Below are 18,133 nucleotides of genomic sequence, written 5' to 3' on the forward strand. Positions count from 1 at the left end.
CCAATCCTTTTAAAGAATTGTTTGCAGTGGTTACTGTGAAAAGCATAGCAAATTTAAAGTGGATTGCCAACTATGGTTTAGGTAGGTGCCTTCTGAAAATTGTGCTTGTCACACAGAATGAGACATTCCAATCACTGCCTTCACCTGTCATTCTGTTTGGTGTCAGAAATAAATACTACTGCTCAAACCCATGTACACTGGTCAATATGTTGGAAAACTGCAGTAATCTTCCTAGTTCTCGACCGTATTGTGCTTGGTCCAACGCAGCATACAAACTGAAAAAAGTGGACATACGTTTTGAACAATTCTCCGTAAATAAAACCAGAACATGGAAAATGCAAAGCAGAAAATCAATTTTATTGTTGCCGACAACTCATTGACCATCAGGGCAGCATGAAATGATTCCCTGCCAAGGGTATAGACCGCACACAAGTCCAGTTTGTTCCAAGTGACCGTGACTGTGGGCTCATGGAGGAATCTCAGAATTAATTTCAGTGAAAGGGAATCTGGATAGGTGTAGTAACAGAATAGCCTTAAAGGCACTTTAGAAAAGACAGTCCTCTACCAATTAGGGGAAGTATATAGGGGGTAATGTCAAGGCAGTTTACCAAGGGGCAAGAATGGGAAGGGAAAAACCAGCAGCATTGGTGTTGGGGGAGGGCAGCTATACTGCAACCCCAACCTCAAGTGCTCATCAGGAAACCCCTTAAATATCACCGGGTGTACCAGGCAAAGCCCAGTCAATATGGTGGACAAAAACACCAGAATAGGTCCAAGCAAAGAGGTAATGTATTAAATGTATTAAGTGTTAAATCTGGAGACTGCAATGGAGAGCCCTTTTTGGGCATTTTCAAATTTCAATGGTTACTGCATCTCAAATCATTGCCAATGTAACAGTTTAACTGTCCAAGGCAGTTTTGGGTGCGGTCAGGAATACCCACTGGTCCTTTGATGCACAATGACATTGCCTGAGACAGTGGAGTCACCATGTTGGTGGTCAACTCTCAATTTTTTTCATTGTACAGAATACTGACTCAGAACAAGCATCAATTCTGCTCACACTGGCGCAAAGTATGTTTTTCAACAAATACCCTTTAAAATAGCTTGTGTTAACAAGCCGGTCATTTTATTCCATAACTAAGCTGTAATATACAACCTAAAATGTCTGTGTTTCCACTCTTTTCCAATTTTTTTATTATTTTTTTTTTAGTAACTCAAAATACTCTGTCCTCAAAATTCTGCATTCACTTAAGATCAGAATTTAGAGGCAAATAACAGTCTCTTCCATACTGAAACCTCCTGAGCTGGCCAACGCTCCTCCACCAAACGCTGGGGAGAAAAGGTCTGAAGTTTGGATTGGTGGAAAAGGGAATAGGGTGGGGTTGCATTTTCCATGTAGCTCAACCCAATGTGAAAGTCACCTGTCCCTAGTGTGGATAATAGGTACTGTGTGTGGTATCTGGAAGGCCAGGGTCCTGTCAGTTGTTCTCGATCTGCTCCAGGTCCAGGTCGGCACAGTCGAGCGGGAAGAGGGCCTCCTCCAGGCTCTCACAGTCGCTGGAGTCTGCATCCTCGTCACTCTCGCTCACAGCCGCAGCGCTGCTCAGAGGTCGCTGGTTGGTTCGCGGTGGGCCCAGCCTCAGCAGCACCGGTGCCCGCTCTGCCCCCGTGTCCAACAGGAGGTCCACCGAGTCGCAGGGCGACGACACCATGGTCTGGCCTTGCGGGTCTTCATCATCCTCGTAGTCCAGGGAGCAGAGGCTTTTGGAGTTTTTTAATGTCTGTAGGGAGAGGGAGCAATGAAGACCGCAATCATTACAAATCCAACTTAAAATCTGGTAATCGTTAAAAAATGTACAGCGCAATCCGTATTTGGACAGTGGTATAATTTATGGCCTTTTGGATCTGTTGCACATTAAATGAAACAATGTGAGATTAAGACGTTAGAAAAAATGCATACTGTCACCTTTAATAAGAGAGTATTTACATCCATATCAGGTGATTCCATGCCTTTTTATAAATAGTCTCCCCGTTTTAGGTGACCAAAAGTAATTGGACAGTTGGCTTCTCAGAGCAGTTTCCTTTTAGTCAGGTGGGGTCAGCTTCGGAGTCTATAATCGCCATTTGTCTACAAGACTACCAGATTTGTTCCAATCAAAGTCAAATAAGCCATAATGAGGCTAAGAAATAATCAAACAGTCAGACATAGGCCAAACAATAGGCCTACCAAAATAAAAAAGTTGCAGAACACCCAATACAGATGCAAATAACTTCCAATTTAAAGGTGTATGTCGACACTTAAAAGCTCATGTTCATAATTTCATTTCAAATCCAATGGAGTACAGAGTCAAAAGAACAAGTCATGATTTTAGTGTGTTGTGGAGAACAAAAGGACAGTAAACATTTCTTAGAAATATATAGGTGCATTGGTGGATATTAGGGGTGTTAACCTTTTAAATGTTTAGACAGATTAACCAAGTTGCACATGTTTACCAAAAATTGCTAACCGATAACCAATTATTTTTTTCTGAAGCTGAAATGGTAAGCACAGTTTAATTGAATGCACTTTCACCACCAGTAAAAAACAAAAAAACTAATTGGTCAGACAATTGAAAGAAAGATTGTGGCTGCGTAATAACTTCAGTTGGGCCAGTCCTAGCAAGCAGTCTATTTCAGGATGGTAAAAATGCAAACACCACAGGGAATTGAAAGCTGCAGTATTATAGTTATCAAATAATTTCTGTGTGTTTTAAATCTGTAGCTGTTGGTTCACTTATGGCATATTGTAAGGCGCGTCTTAAGGTTCACAGAGGACTATTCGTTAATAAGCAAATTCAAACAAATTCAAACAATCGGTAAACTATAATGTAAACATTACATATTGAATAAAATAGTTTTTATTATTACAACCTGAATATTTAGTTAAAGGCAAAGTAGTGGAATAAGACCAAGATAAATATTTGATTCACATTTTTTAAAATAAAATTGCACAGGTTTCAACAACAATGTATGAATTTACTTGATCATTTTTTTTCTGTCAAACCAACAACAATTGAACAATATTCAAACAAAAAGTCTTTGATACCAACTCTAAAATATCAACTGATGATTACATCATCAATCAACAAACAAAATAACCAAGGTCGTTTTCTCAGCTACAGTGGTAGGCAAAACGCCAAGTTTTGGATATAAAATGTCATCACGTCATAATTTTATCCTATTAGATGTCTGTGTGAAATTGTCATAATTAGTGTATGAATTATCGAGCCAAAAACCTCTTCTGTGAGGTCACAGCTACCTTGACCTTTGACCACCAAAATCAAATCAGTTCATCCTTGAGTCCAAGTGGACATTTGTGCCAAATTTGAAGAAATTCCCTCAAGGCATTTCTGAGATATTGCACTCACAAGAACGGGACACACAAGGGATAGATGGGCAACCCAAAAACGTAAAGCCTCCAGTTACGGCTGTCACCGGCATGGAGGCATATAAACAAATAAAGCAATGCAAAATTGAACAACAAGGCAAGTTGAAAAATAAAGGCTATTACGTGTAACCACTTTTCATAATTTTATTGAATATTTGTATTTGTATTGAGTCTAAATTACTAAGCCTAATAGTGCAATCACTATCCAACATTTTTTAAAAGTGTTGTGTTCTGTATATCTTTGCCTTAAAATACATGGTCCTGGAAAATGCAGTTGACTATTTCTAAATGAAGTAGAATTGCTGGCATAAAATGAAAATCCTTAGACCAGTAGCCTATCGTATCCATTGGATATTGAAAACGAAAATTCCATACTTTTGAAGGACCACATTAATCTTGTCACCAAAAATCTTGCCCTGCACCATATCAAATCAAATGCATTGACAAAGTTTACGGTTACATAAAAAGCCATATAGAAATCATTGCCATAAAAGTAAAATCATTAGACCAGCCAACTATGGCATCTGTACAAAAAAAGATGCCATTTTTATATTTACACTGTTTCCGTCGGATTCCCTGCCTAAAGTAGACCAGATTTATTGTGTCGCCACCACAACACTGTGTTATCGTGTTACTGTATACCACGCAACTATACACTCACCAAGCACTTTATTAGGAACATTTTTACTTTATTACACCTACTTATTCATGCGATTATCTAATCAGCCAATTGTGTGGCAGCAGTGCAATGCATACAACCATGTAGTTTGACTTAAAATGTTGACATTTAAATTAAACCATTTTAAGATGGGCCAAAATAAAGTTCAAAATTCAATTACATTTTTGTCAGTAGGCTACTCCATACTACATACATACCGTTAACCGTTTTCAAAATGGGATGGTAACAGTTTACAAAAACTGATGATTTGTCACATCTCTAGTGTACCTTATATGTTACTTGTGAACCTTACCACACATTCTCCGGTGGCACCGAATTGGAATGAATCATAACATCCTTTAGACCATGGCCAGCAATTAGGTCACAGGCCTCCCTTTGCAAAGCTGCCTACTTTATACTTTATGTTATGGGCAAAAGAAGTTATTGAGAACAAAACAGTATAAGAATCTGCCCCCCCCCCCCCATCCAATCCTCCGCCTGCCTGCATGGTTTCTTCTTTGACCGAGTGTGAGGGTTTTAGACCACAAAGAGGGGAGGAGGAAAGAGAGAAAAAAAATCACTTCATTAAATGGCATTCCCAGCCTAATTTTCCCATTGTGATTGTGTGAGTGTGGATGAAAGTGAAGCAGGGCGACAGATGCTCTTGCTCTAGCTGCCTCCCTCGGCAAACGTCTTTACAGAGCGAGGAGAAAAGCTCTGGACTCTTTTATTTGGTGAGGGCGCGCCGGCAGGCTCTCCGGGACTGTGGGTTTTTTTTTTTTTTGGGGGGGGGGTTCTGGGTGGGTTGGGCAAATGGACAAAGGCCCGGCTTGTCTGCAGTGGTTGATCATCTCCTGCCCCAGCCCCCCTGCTATCGCGTTCCCCCTCATCCCGGGCTGCCTGGAATCTGTGTTTTTAACTGGCTGCGCTCCTGCCGCACAATGGATAAAAAGGGGCCCTTTGATTGTTCATGTGTCGGTGAGAAGAAAGGCGACCCTGGGACCCGCTCCCCCACTCCCCTTTCCCAGTCTCGCTCGCCACGGGACAGCATAAGCTTCATACTCGCCCCTTTTCAGGTTTCAGGGTCTACATTTCCATAAACCTCCACTGCCAAACTTTAAAAACAAAAAAAAAACTTCACTTCATTCAACAGATTTCTTGTGTTAAAAGAAAACGGACGTCTCTCTTTGCAGATGTTAGGAGGAGTTGGCGTGGGCCCAGTAGCTGAAGAGCTTATTTCAGCTGCTTAGCCTGCTTTTCCACACCATCTTTCTCTTTTAAGAAAACTGCTGAGGGGTCTAACAATTGAATATGCCTGTGTGGAGCAGGCTCTCACTTTGGGTCAGGGTACTCCACTGAAAAAATGGAGTGAAGCACTGTTTTTGGCCGATCCTGGCACAGTGACAGGTGTACTCTATCTGAAACAGAAGGATTGACCCACTCCGCCATGGTCAGTTACAAGGCCAACTGCACTCTTGTATACATGTTTCTTGCTCAAGCCAGTTACCCTGGCTTATTTACCCTGGCTAATTTCCTGTGTCTGGCAACAACTGTTTGTATCCCATAATGTGGCAACATTATTAAGGCATAATGTTTCAGAAGCATGGCCTTGTCATTCAGTTTTATAAAGAAACAAAATGTTAAATCAGGATACTTCTGCAAACTGTCCCAGGGTGCTATATAACAAGATTGCAGAATTTGGAATCAGAATGAGAAGGACCATGTCTTGCTATTATAGCTACACCTCTGATTAGGGATGTTATGGTATGACATTTACACGGTACGATAATCATACTATTCCATATCTCTATTTTTATTATATCATGGTCTCAGGTTTTAAGCTTAAAAAAAAAAAAAAAAAAATGACAAAGTTTACAACTCGATCGGTTTATTTATGGCTGCAGATTTTTTTTTACCGTTTGAAAAAATGCAACTGAATATTTCACTGCTTGTAATTGTATATTTCAAATAATATACAGGTATTGTAGACAACACAATACACAGGCCTACTCTCAATAATTGAAAATGATAACAGAACTGAATGGTCAAATAAAAAGCACTGGTTTCATGTAGGCCTTGCTTGAATTTTTAAGGAAGATTTTCATGCAAGAAGACTACCATGTTCAATTTTTTCAGGTGAATGTGGCCTGAAGCACTGAAAACTCTTGAAGCACTGCAGTGGATCTCTGTTGCTTGGAATGGCCATGAAGTGAGCAACTCCAATGGACATGGCTTATACTTCCGTTGAACTCTGGTCTTCTGTTGCTTTGTTTTTTTTCTTGCCGTGTTCTCATTGTGATGATCTTCAGGAGGCTGTATAAGCCTGTTGGAACTGTGGTGTTCTCTGTTGGGGCTGGAGGGGCAAGAGTCTCCTCTCCAGCTGCTGCTGTGGGTGCATCATCTTATTCTGCAGAAGCCACAAGGGACATAAGGATCTCTCTCTTAGTGGTAGTGGCAATCGAGCTTGCCTCCTCTACAAAATATTCCTGATGAGGCCCTTCATCTTCTTCACTGTCACCATCCTCTTCGTTCAGAATGTATCCAAAATCTAATTTCACACCGCTATTATGTACTGATGTTCTTGAATAAACTTGAAATTATGAAAGCTAATAGATCTCCTACTGAACCACAGGAGGGCATTCCGGTATAAATGAGAAGAATACAGTATCAAGACACTCTAGCACAGTAACATTACTGGTGCCTGTAAATAAGTAGTTTGAAACAAGACTTTGCGAATTAAGCAACGTTTTGCTTTTTCAGCTTATCAGAACTAGTACTATTTTTAGCTAGGACTACTCACTTTTTCCATTGTGGCATAACAGGAAGAATCATGCAGGTGGAATGCAAGGTTTAGCATGTTCCCCGAATCCAAAATGAGCCCACACGGATGAACGAGTTCACTTTTTCAGGGGGGGGGGAAATATCATTCTTCATTACCGGTCTGTATCAAAATCAGCATCAGACTGCAAACAGAAATGCTGTGTAGCTGTATAAGAGCTAGCTAATAACAGCCGCCTACAAGGTTGGGAAATGCGATGGAGCAGTCTAGACCTGCGCCATCTCGTTGTAAACACAACAAAGCAAGAACAACTGTTAGAAGTGAACTGGCTCTCACTTGCATACTGCCGCCAGCTTGACCAAGGTCATTGAAACAGGAGGCAAGTGTTCCATTGATAACGACTGTTTTCATTTTTATTCCAGTTGTTCTTTTAATTGCAAAGTTGCTGTGGAATATATATTGTGCCAAATAAATATACTCCTGCTGTTTGATTGGATCCCCGCAGTTTCCACTTAATGCTGCATGATTATACAGTCATATCCCTACCTCTAATATGGCTCAGGTTTGTGTAAAATGGATGAGCATCCACCACCGTGGGGCCAGGACAGATAGCAGTCATGAGCGAGAAGTGCAGGTGTGGCGAGGGGGAGGCGCCAGACGGCACGAAGAGGCGGAAATGGAGGGGTCTTGCTGGGGTATAGGTCTTGATAAGTGATTGAATATATACAGGGGCTGATCCCTAAACTGCCTGGTACCAAAGCACCAAAGTTTTAAATTTGATGCGAGCCATAACAGGCAGCCAGTGGAGGTTGCTGAGCAGGGGGGTGACATGTGAATGTCTGGGAACATTGAATACCAGATGGGCTGCAGCATTCTGGATCAGTTGTAGGGGTCTGATGGTAGATGCTGGAAGGCCAGCCAGCAGAGAATTGCAATAGTCCAGGCGGGACAGGACCATTGCTTGGACAAGGAGCTGAGTGGAGTAGGTGGTGAGAAAGGGTCGGATTCTCCGGATGTTGTACAGATACAGCCCGCCTTGCCCATCCTTGCCTTAACCTGACACACAAAATTGAAGATATCATATCCCAAGATATGCTACCCTGGCAGTACTGCTGGCCTAAACAGGACTGACTTAAACTGGGACAGCAGGTGAATTAAATCAGTGACACACACACACACACACACACACACAGCCTGCACTGGACCACACAGACACCGAGCCCTCACTAAACCACAGACAGAGTCCTCATGTACAGACACGGAGCCCTCACTAAATCACACAGATAAAGACCCCTCACTAAAGCACACAGACACTGAACCCTCTCTAAACCACAGACAGAGCACTCACTAAATCAAAGACACAGAGCAATCACTAAACCACAAAGATGGAGCCCTCACTAAACCACAAAGACACAGAGCCCTCACAAAACCACAAAGACACAGAGCCCTCACTAAACCACACACACAGAGCACTCACTAAACCAGACAGACACCGAGCCCTCACTAAACCACAAAGACACAGAGCACCTCACTAAACCACACACACACAGCTCTCACTAAACCACACACACAGCTCCCACTAAACCACACACACATCCCTCTCTAAAGACACAGAGCCCTCACTAAACCACAGACACCGAACTCTCACTAAACTACAGACAGAGCCCTCTTGTACAGACACGGAGCCCTCACTAAATCACTGACACAGAGCCCTCAAAAACCACAAAGACACAGAGCCCTCTCGAAACCACACAGACACCGAGCTCTCACTAAACCACAGACAGAGTAAAATGCTACAAGACAAGAATATTTATCAGCTGCTGTTTACATCACGGAATGCGACTAAAAATGACAGATCATGTAAATGATTGGGCTAATTAAATAATTAAGAGCAGAAGCTGGTCTGAAATCCAGAAACAGATAGCCTACAGCCCGCCTTGCCCATCCTTGCCTTAACCTGACACACAAAAGTGAACAAGGCCAAAAGTGGCAATCTAGTGGCTTAAGAGTTGGGATACTCAAATCTGACCGAGTAGGACTGCTGGGCTTTCATTCTTCACCTCTAATCAGGACTGACTTAAACTGGGACAGCAGGTGAGTTAAATCAGTGACATTAATTGATCAATTGACTATCAGCTACCAAAGAAAACCATCAGTACTACTGGCCTCAAGGGCCAGAGTAGCATATCTCTGGCCTAAACTGAGAAACTGTAAAGTACAGGACTACCGGTAACTCATTACTATAGTGTGCCAAGCCACAGAAATGTGTGCACTGAACTTCACCCCTACATAATACTCACCAGACAGCAGTCACTAAACCACGCACACACACACATGCAGAGGTCGCACTAAACCACACATAGCACTCTCTAAACCACACAGACACAGGGCCTTCACTAAACCACACAGACACAAAGCCCTCTCTAAACCACACAGACAGAGCCCGCTCATACGGACACGGAGCCTTCACGAAACCACACTGACACTAAGCCCTCTCTAAACCACACAGACACCGAACTCTCACTAAACCAGACAGACACTGAGCCCACTCTAAACCACAGACACTGAGCTCTCACTAAACCACACAGACACAGAGCACTCACTAAACCACAAAGACACAGAGCACTCACTAAACCACAAAGACACAGAGCACTCACTAAACCACAGACACAGCCCTCACTAAACCACAGACACAGAGCCCTCACTAAACCACACAGACACAGAGCACTCACTAAACCACTAAGACACAGAGCACTCACTAAACCACAGACACAGCCCTCACTAAACCAGACACAGAGCCCTCACTAAACCACACAGACACAGACCACTCACTAAACCACACAGACACAGAGCACTCACTAAACCACAGACAGAGCCCTCACTAAACCACACAGAGCACTCACTAAACCACAAAGACACAGAGCCCACACTAAACCACAGACACAGAGCCCTCACTAAACGGCACACACACAGATCCCTGTCTAAGCCACACAGACAGAGGCCTCACTAAACCACAGACACAGAGCACTCGCTAAACCAGGCAGAACCCTCTCTAAACTACACAGACAAACTCCTCTCTAAACCACACAGACAGAGCCCTCTGTAAACCACAGACACATGGCTGGGCAACCTTCGGCTAACCACATCTAACATATGGAATGGGACCAGCCCAGTTCATCGGGCGCTTGGTGTGGATGTGTGCCTCGCTGTGCTAGGAGAAATGACTCATTTGAACGTTTAGCTGACAATCCGTGCCGTAACAATCGGCAGAGGAACTACAGCGACCTCTCAGCTACCACCACATCCTTACAAGTCATTCTTAAACATTCATCACTTGCCTGATAGAGCGGTCTAAAGTCCTGGCTTTTCCTGTCTGAAAAAAAAGGATTAAGAAGACTGAAAAAATGACCCTCCCAAGTGCTTTGCAAAGAATAAAAATGTTTCTTTCTGAACAAGTACGAGAACATCAGGTTCCACCCACATATATATTTCTGGAAGCTTCCACAGTTTGAGGGATATCGTAGGGCCATTTGATCATCGCCTTCAACAAAGAGGCCCTTCTGTCCGGGCTATGTGGTGTCCAAGGACAGCCCACAGGCAAACTTTCAACAAAGGCAGTCATTTATAAAACCTTCCACAAGAGAAAAGACAAGTCTCCGTTTCCCCCCACCCCCGAACAGGAGTGGCCACCCACAGATAGTCACAGGGACACACGTGCACACATGCAATAAAGTATGATTTATACTCGTTGCACAACCCTTGCGACAAGTGGAGAGTGTTCCCCAAGTGCCGGCTGCTGGCTAGATGGCCTACTACTCTATAAAACATCATTATATATTTAAGAATATATATTCAGTCGTATCTGTATTTAGAAAATCATTAGCCTAATAATATTGTCCGCCGCGGCATTGTCACAAGCGCTAGCTTCATGCATCAATGTAACGTTAATTATTTGCTCTCTTGGGAGAGAGGAAAGCGCCTATACTTGCTCTCTGCACTGACAGCTCATCATTTTCTCTGCGAACGCCATGTAAATACAATCAGCTGTGAGTTTGTAGCATTTTCTGTAGGCTATAGCACATATTAGCTAGCTAGTTAAAACATGAAGTTTTCTCAGCGTTTACCCAGTTAGCAAACTACCCTCAACAGTACAACAGTTTAGAAGAATAAGGAAATCATATTATTGGCCTCACAATCCCTAAGGTTAGCTTGTAGCTACTATCCTATATCATGATCCATTTCATATACAACAAACTTTACAATTGGCTACTCTGACACATTTTGAACAGTTGACTAACTTTGAGTAACGTGATATTAATTAACATTGATAGTAGTAAAAATAACGATTTGCAACAAAACGTCAATTTCACAATTTTCAGTCTACCAGTGGACAGCGACATGCCTCCTAAAAGATCATGTTCTCGGTACCTCTTTTTCAGCTATTTCCAATCTTCATCTCTTCTTTAAAACATAATTCCTGGGTTGAATTTACAGACTTTTTTTAACGGAAGCTAATGTAATCATATCTATATAAACAGCAGTTGCCCTGACCAATGATATCTTGTGTAATCAGATAGTAAACCATTTCAAAATCTGCATTTTACAATATTCCACTTGCGTTCTGAATAAACTCCGCTAATTTTGCCATTATAACTTGATCTATTAATGACTAATATAATTTGTATTTGACCATTTAAAAAGAAAAGAGAACCGTAAGAAGTTTAAGACTGTTACCTATCAAATACATAATGGCCCTTACACGTGAACGTCACAGCAGCAAGAGCTTCAATGAAGTACAACACATGCTTGCTAATGCTGAAAGTTGATCGGCTTAGAAACACATTCAGTTATTACCACAGGGTCAGTCTATGTGTATGTGTGGCAGCAATTATTTCCACAGGGTCAGTTGCTGTAGCTTCTGAAATCAGGACCTTTTAATACGACAAAGTTATCCTGAAAATATCTGTTTGTTTGGAAAGCAAGATAAATTTGAATCTGCATTTTTTTTTTTTTTTTTTTTGCTTATATAATACAGAATACTGCGTTCGTGTGACCACTGATATGAAGACATTAAACCCACCTGCTTAAACCAGTTTTTCATGATTAAAAATGCTTTAAACTGTATAAACTTGTCTATAAACACTTCATATTTCATTATATGTGTACTTATATAAGCAAATAATCATAAGTGAATTGCATTCAAAAGTGACATTTTTTAATGAAAATGGAAAATCTTGTAAGCTCATTGGGCCGGGGGGTGCATTGTTTTGTTAGTTAAATATCTTGGTACATAATGGTATTCATGATCACGTCTTAACAGGTGCTCCAGGACATGTAGAATCTTAAAAATAAAGACGACCGGCCATACTTAAATGCATCCATCTAATCCTACATCAGTTTCACCCTTCTTTCCTCCATTGGAATTACATGGCACTGCATGTGGTGAAACTTCTGTAGGGTTGCGCAAATTTTCCTTTCTAGCTTGCCGTAAGGTTAAAAAAACAAGGATAAAAACAAGAAAGTCAGACTTCTTTTCATTGTGATTGAGGGCTTTTCATTTACGAATGGTTAAGGTTAGGATTTAGCAAGCTCCATCACAAGATCATTTCAATAGCTGCTGACTACACAGGTCAGGCTAAATATATGTTTGCTAGCAAGCCACGTGACCAACCAACCATAGGTGATGAATTTTGGCTAACTTTACTGTTCAAACTAGCTAACGTTACAACATGATCGAAGACAGTTACTAGCTAGCTCTGCCTATATTGCTAGCTATGACAACTATCCTTGTAACTAATGTAGTGGCGGGCAGTGAATGAGAATGAACAGAAAAGATGTCATGCCTCATGCCAGGATGTGCTAGTTGTTGATAGCTGCCAATCTGGAGGTAATATTACATTAAGGCATGGGTGTCAAACTCTGGCCCGCAGGCCAAATTTGGCCCGCAGAGTAATTATATTTGGCCCGCGAGGCAATATCAAATTACTATTAGAGCTGGCCCGCCGGTATTATACAGCGGCGGCGCCACGGTAACAGCGCATTCACCGCTAATACTACAAATCCCATAATGCTCTGCTGTTGTTTTGGCGCGTCAATCAGGACAGGACCCAGACATGCCCTCTCCTCTGTGTCAGTAGCGATCCGTGCTTCGGCAGGAAAGTCCCCGCTCACCCCGCCTCCCCGTGCCTCTCTCCCAGACCACACCGCGACCTCATACTACAACTGTCACCGTGTTACCCCTTCCCAAAAATGTCGAAAAGAAAGGCAGAAAACAGAACTTTTCTGGACAGGTGGGAGGCAGAATATCTGTTTACATCTGTAAAAGACAGACCTGTTTGTCTTGTTTGTGGAGCCAACATGTCTGTAACTAAGGAGTGCAACATTAGACGACACTATGAAACACCAGGGCAAGTACGAGGACCTGGACATGACTCAAAGGAGCCAGAAAGTAGAGGAGATGAAAAGAAGTTTGGTTTCACAACAGAATATGTTCAAAAAAGCCACATCACAAAGTGAGGCTGCTGTAAAGGCTAGTTATATTGTGGCAGAAGAAATCGCAAAATCAGCCCGGCCCTTTAATGAGGGAGAGTTTGTAAAAAAGTGCATGATGAAAGTTTGTGACCAAGTGTGCCCAGAGAAAAAGCAAGCCTTTTCAAACGTGAGCCTGACCAGGAACACAGTAGCTGAGCGCACATGTGATCTTGCCACCAATCTGTATGACCAGCTGATGGAAAAGGGAAAAGATTTTGTTTCTTTCTCCCTTGCTGTGGACGAAAGCACCGACGCGTCTGATACTGCACAGCTGTCAGTGTTCATCCGCGGAGTGGACTCAAATCTGTGTGTTACGGAGGAGCTTTTGGGATTTAAATCCATGCATGGCACAACCACAGGGAAGGAAATCTTTGAGGAGGTTTGCAAATGTGTAAGTGAAATAAAGCTGCCGTGGGATAAACTCGTGGGATTAATCACAGATGGTGCGCCAGCGATGAGCGGTAAAAAGAATGGACTGGTGGGCAGGATTCGGGAAAAGATGCGGGAAGAGAACTGTGCAGGTGAGCTATCTGTTTATCACTGCATCATACATCAAGAATCACTGTGTGGTAAAGCCCTAAAGATGGAACACGTTATGAACACAGTAACACAAGTTGTTAACTTTATAAGAGCCAAAGGTCTGAATCACCGCCAGTTTAAGTCTTTTCTGGACGAGTGTGGTTTTTTGAGCTGCGCAAAGCAAAGGGAAGGACACAGCAGAGCTCCGGGAGCAAAAGTTTCTGTGTGAGCTGGCCTTTCTGTGTGACATCTCAAGGCATCTCGATGCGCTGAACCTGCAGCTGCAGGGGCGGGGACGCATCATCACAGACATGTACGCAGCAGTGAGAGCTTTTAAAACTAAACTGTGCCTGTGGGAGAATGAGATGCTGCAAGGAAACCATTTTCCCTGCTGCCAAACCATAAAAACGCAGATCTCTACCGCCGTGTGCGCAGTTTGCTGAAAAACTCAGTGTACTCGGCGCTGAGTTTAGCCGGCGATTTGCCGACTCTGATGTCCAGAAATGTAGATTTGAACTTCTTAGTAATCCCTTCGCAGTTGATGCGGAAAATGCACCAACCAACCTCCAAATGGAGCTGATTGAACTCCAGTGTAATGACACGCTGAAGTCAAAGTATGATGCTGTTGGCGTCGCACAGTTTCCACAGTTCATCCCTGACACAATGCCTCAGCTCCGCACCCAAGCTGCTCAATTGCTCTCCATGTTCGGCAGCACTTATCTATGTGAGCAACTTTTCTCCTTGATGAAGATGACGAAAACGTCTCACAGGAGACGTCTGACTGATGAACACCTTCGTTCGATACTAAGGGTTTCCTCAGCTCAGAGCCTGAGCCCAGACATTGATGAACTAGCATCCAAGAAAAGATGCCAGGTATCTGGCTTGGGCACATCAGATTAGATCAGTGTGTCGCAAACTGAGCAATAATTAACGTTTTCTTTATGCACTTTTTCTTGCTACTCCAAGGCCTGAATGGTTGATTCATTCATTGTTGTTATTTTATTTTCAAATTTATTAGCCTGTGGAAAAAGTTTATTTTGATATTTATCTCAGAAGGCTGCAAATAGAAAAGAGGCATACAATTTTTATTTAAATTTTATTTAATATGCCATTGATATGTTTTTTTGTTTTGTTTTTGAAATTCGATTTTGCACTATTAAGTTATATAAGTGTTGCTTGTTCTATATTCAGTGTTAAAGCAAATCAGTGTGTAGCAAACTGAGCAATAATTAACGTTTTATTCATGCACTTTTTCTTGCTACTCCAAGGCCTGAATGGTTGATTCATTCATTGTTGTTATTTTATTTTCAAATTTATTAGCCTGTGGAAAAAGTTTATTTTGATATTTACCTCAGAAGGCTGCAAATAGAAAAGAGGCATACAATTTTTATTTAAATTTTATTTAATATGCCATTGATATGTTTTTTTGTTTTGTTTTTGAAATTCGATTTTGCACTATTAAGTTATATAAGTGTTGCTTGTTCCATATTCAGTGTTAAAGCAAATCAGTGTGTAGCAAACTGAGCAATAATTAACGTTTTATTCATGCACTTTTTCTTGCTACTCCAAGGCTTGAATGGTTGATTCATTCATTATTGTTATTTTATTTTCAAATTTATTAGCCTGTGGAAAAAGTTTCTTTTGATATTTACCTCAGAAGGCTGCAAATAGAATTGAGGCATACAATTTTTATTTAAATTTTATTTAATATGCCATTGATATGTTTTTTTTAAAATTTGAAATTCGATTTTGCATGTCTGCACTATTAAGTTATATAAGCGTTGCTTGTTCCATATTCAATGTTAAAGCAAAACTTGTTTTGGTCCATATTAAAAGGTTCATTTGTTCAACGTTGGCCCGCGGCTTTGTTTAATTTTAAATTTTGGCCCACTGTGTATTTGAGTTTGACACCCCTGCATTAAGGCAATGTCATTTTGTAAGCTTGGCGGTGACAATTAGACTGCTGATGTTGGTTTAATGTATATGCTTTACAGGACTTCATAACATAGCTAGCTAGCTAGCTAGAAGTTGCCATCGTAGCTACATTGTCCTATTTAATGTTATATAGCTAGCTAGCCAACGCAAATAGCTTTAGTTATTTCGCAAAATCAGATCCTAGAGAAGCAGGGCAACATAAGCCTGAAGTATAGATGGATAGATTGCTAGGTAAGTAACACATCAGTTCGTGTAAACATTTTTTTTTATATAAGTAGACAAGCTTAATTATAGCTTTGTACAGTAGTATCACTAACTACTAGTAACTAACAAGCTAGCTAGCTGTCAATAGCTAATGTTAGCTGAGCTAACTGCCATCTTGAAAGCGGTCAGAAATAACCTGTCATGACAACGGGTGCGTCCCACATGCTCCTTAACTCCACTACCACCCTCCTCCACTCTGTGCCCCAGAAACCAATCTTTGTGGACTCCCTCCCTCCACTGTCCCATTTTTCGAAGTGTAGGAACGAAACGGCTAAAACTCTGCCCTCCTCCTCTCCCCCAGCATAGTCTACAAAGATGTATGTTTCCGCTGAAGTTTTTTCACGTTCCTGGGTGACTTCATCATGCTCACACCCACATAGGCTACTATGAAAACCCAACCCACAAAATCTGGCACTGTCCAGATCCGAAACAGGGAGATGGCAAGGAACTTTAAATCCCACAATTAGGCCATGCAAAAATATTTAGCCAAATTTTTGTCATTTTTGATGATATGCGTTATCATCCTATCCAGATTGTGAAATGTCAGTTTGTTTTTGTGGGTCATATGCAACGAACAAATTTCCCGATTTAAAACAGGGGAGTGGGCTTATGTATTTGGTTGTAGCCACTGACGTGGCGGACACCCCATCAGCCCCCGCTGTGCAATCATTTTCTTTTTTCTACCTTTATTTAACCAGGAATACCCAACTGAGGTTGAAATCTCTTCTGCAAGGGGACCTGAATTATTATGATGGCCATGCATGAACACCTTAAAAGAAAGCATCCAGGAGCGGTGATGCTAAGTTATCTAGCTTGCTATTGGTATGTATATGTAGCTCTGTAATGTTGTCAACATTGCTATTCTCAGACATGTCATTGATTACATAATTTTAGTGAAATTAACATTAAAACATTAAAATGTCTGAAATCTAGCTAGAGCTCTCATATTAATGTAAATACAGTCATGATATTAGAAGTGGACTGGACTGTTGGAATTGTTATAATGCCACAGTTACACTAACGTTACAAACCCCTATTTCCACTGCCGAGTGATGACGGCTCCAGCCACTTACGTTATGCATGTACCGGTAGTAATATTAGGATACTGTGTAACTACGCAAAAGTTAGACCATGGTTTTACATTCCATTAATGGCATCAGCGATCGAGCTGTTATAATTCTCAATGTAAATATGGATAAGCAAAAATCAAAAAAAGTATTTCAAATATTTGTCTAAATGAACCAGTTGTAAGTTTAGTTTTATAATGACTCTGATATTACTTAGGCTATGTGCCATGGAAATGGCAGACGTTCAAAATCATAACATACGCAAAATGTGTAATCTTAACTAGTGAGCAATGAATGAGTCACATTCAAAATATGAATCACTTCTTAAAATATGTTTATTCAACAAATTAGAATTTCAATGTTTCCATGTCCAAGCACAACGTTTACCATTACCCTAATAAACACGTAGTCATGTGCACACTGTGTAGTGCACAGACGAACACAAATACAACCATCCGCAAGTAATCTGTAGTATCATAGTGCAGCCCCTCCATCGGATAATCTTGTTCATTTTTTCACCATGTAGCTAGAGGCATAGATAAATTCTATATACAATGTCATAGTAACTGGTAGGTGTTATATTGTTTAAATATAATAAAGTAGCTATAATGAGTCAATACATTAAAAGCAGTAAGACATGGCATGTAGGTGACTCGCCCCAACTAGTATACTATACTAGGCATCTACACTACACATCATTTACACGCATAAATAAACTTCATGGCTCGTGATGAATATTATTATCAATATTATGAATATATTCTTACCAATAAGTACAAATCCTAATATAAAATCTAATTTTCTATGTGTAAAATTGTGCAACTGCAAACTAATTCTGACACTGTTACTTCTCACACTTTTTCTCCTAGTAATCATCCTGTGGATGATTTGAGCTTTTTACTCACAGATGGTCTACTCAGGGTCTTCAGCTGGTGGTGTCTGAGAGACAACTA

General features: G+C 41.2%; 1 protein-coding gene across 5 annotated transcripts in view; it reads right to left on the reverse strand.

Moving 5' to 3' along the window:
- Positions 1-336: 336 nt before the first annotated feature.
- LOC133135319 (protein FAM53A-like) overlaps positions 337-18,133 on the reverse strand; it is a 53,797-nt gene continuing 36,000 nt past the window's right edge. For all 5 annotated transcript variants that reach the window (XM_061252236.1, XM_061252235.1, XM_061252231.1 and 2 more), the window contains one exon: positions 337-1,781. In XM_061252236.1, coding sequence (XP_061108220.1) covers positions 1,479-1,781 — 303 coding nt within the window. In that variant the 3' untranslated portion in view covers positions 337-1,478. The remainder of the gene's footprint in view (positions 1,782-18,133) is intronic.

Source organism: Conger conger, chromosome 8, assembly GCF_963514075.1.
Source record: "Conger conger chromosome 8, fConCon1.1, whole genome shotgun sequence".
Taxonomy (NCBI): domain Eukaryota; kingdom Metazoa; phylum Chordata; class Actinopteri; order Anguilliformes; family Congridae; genus Conger; species Conger conger.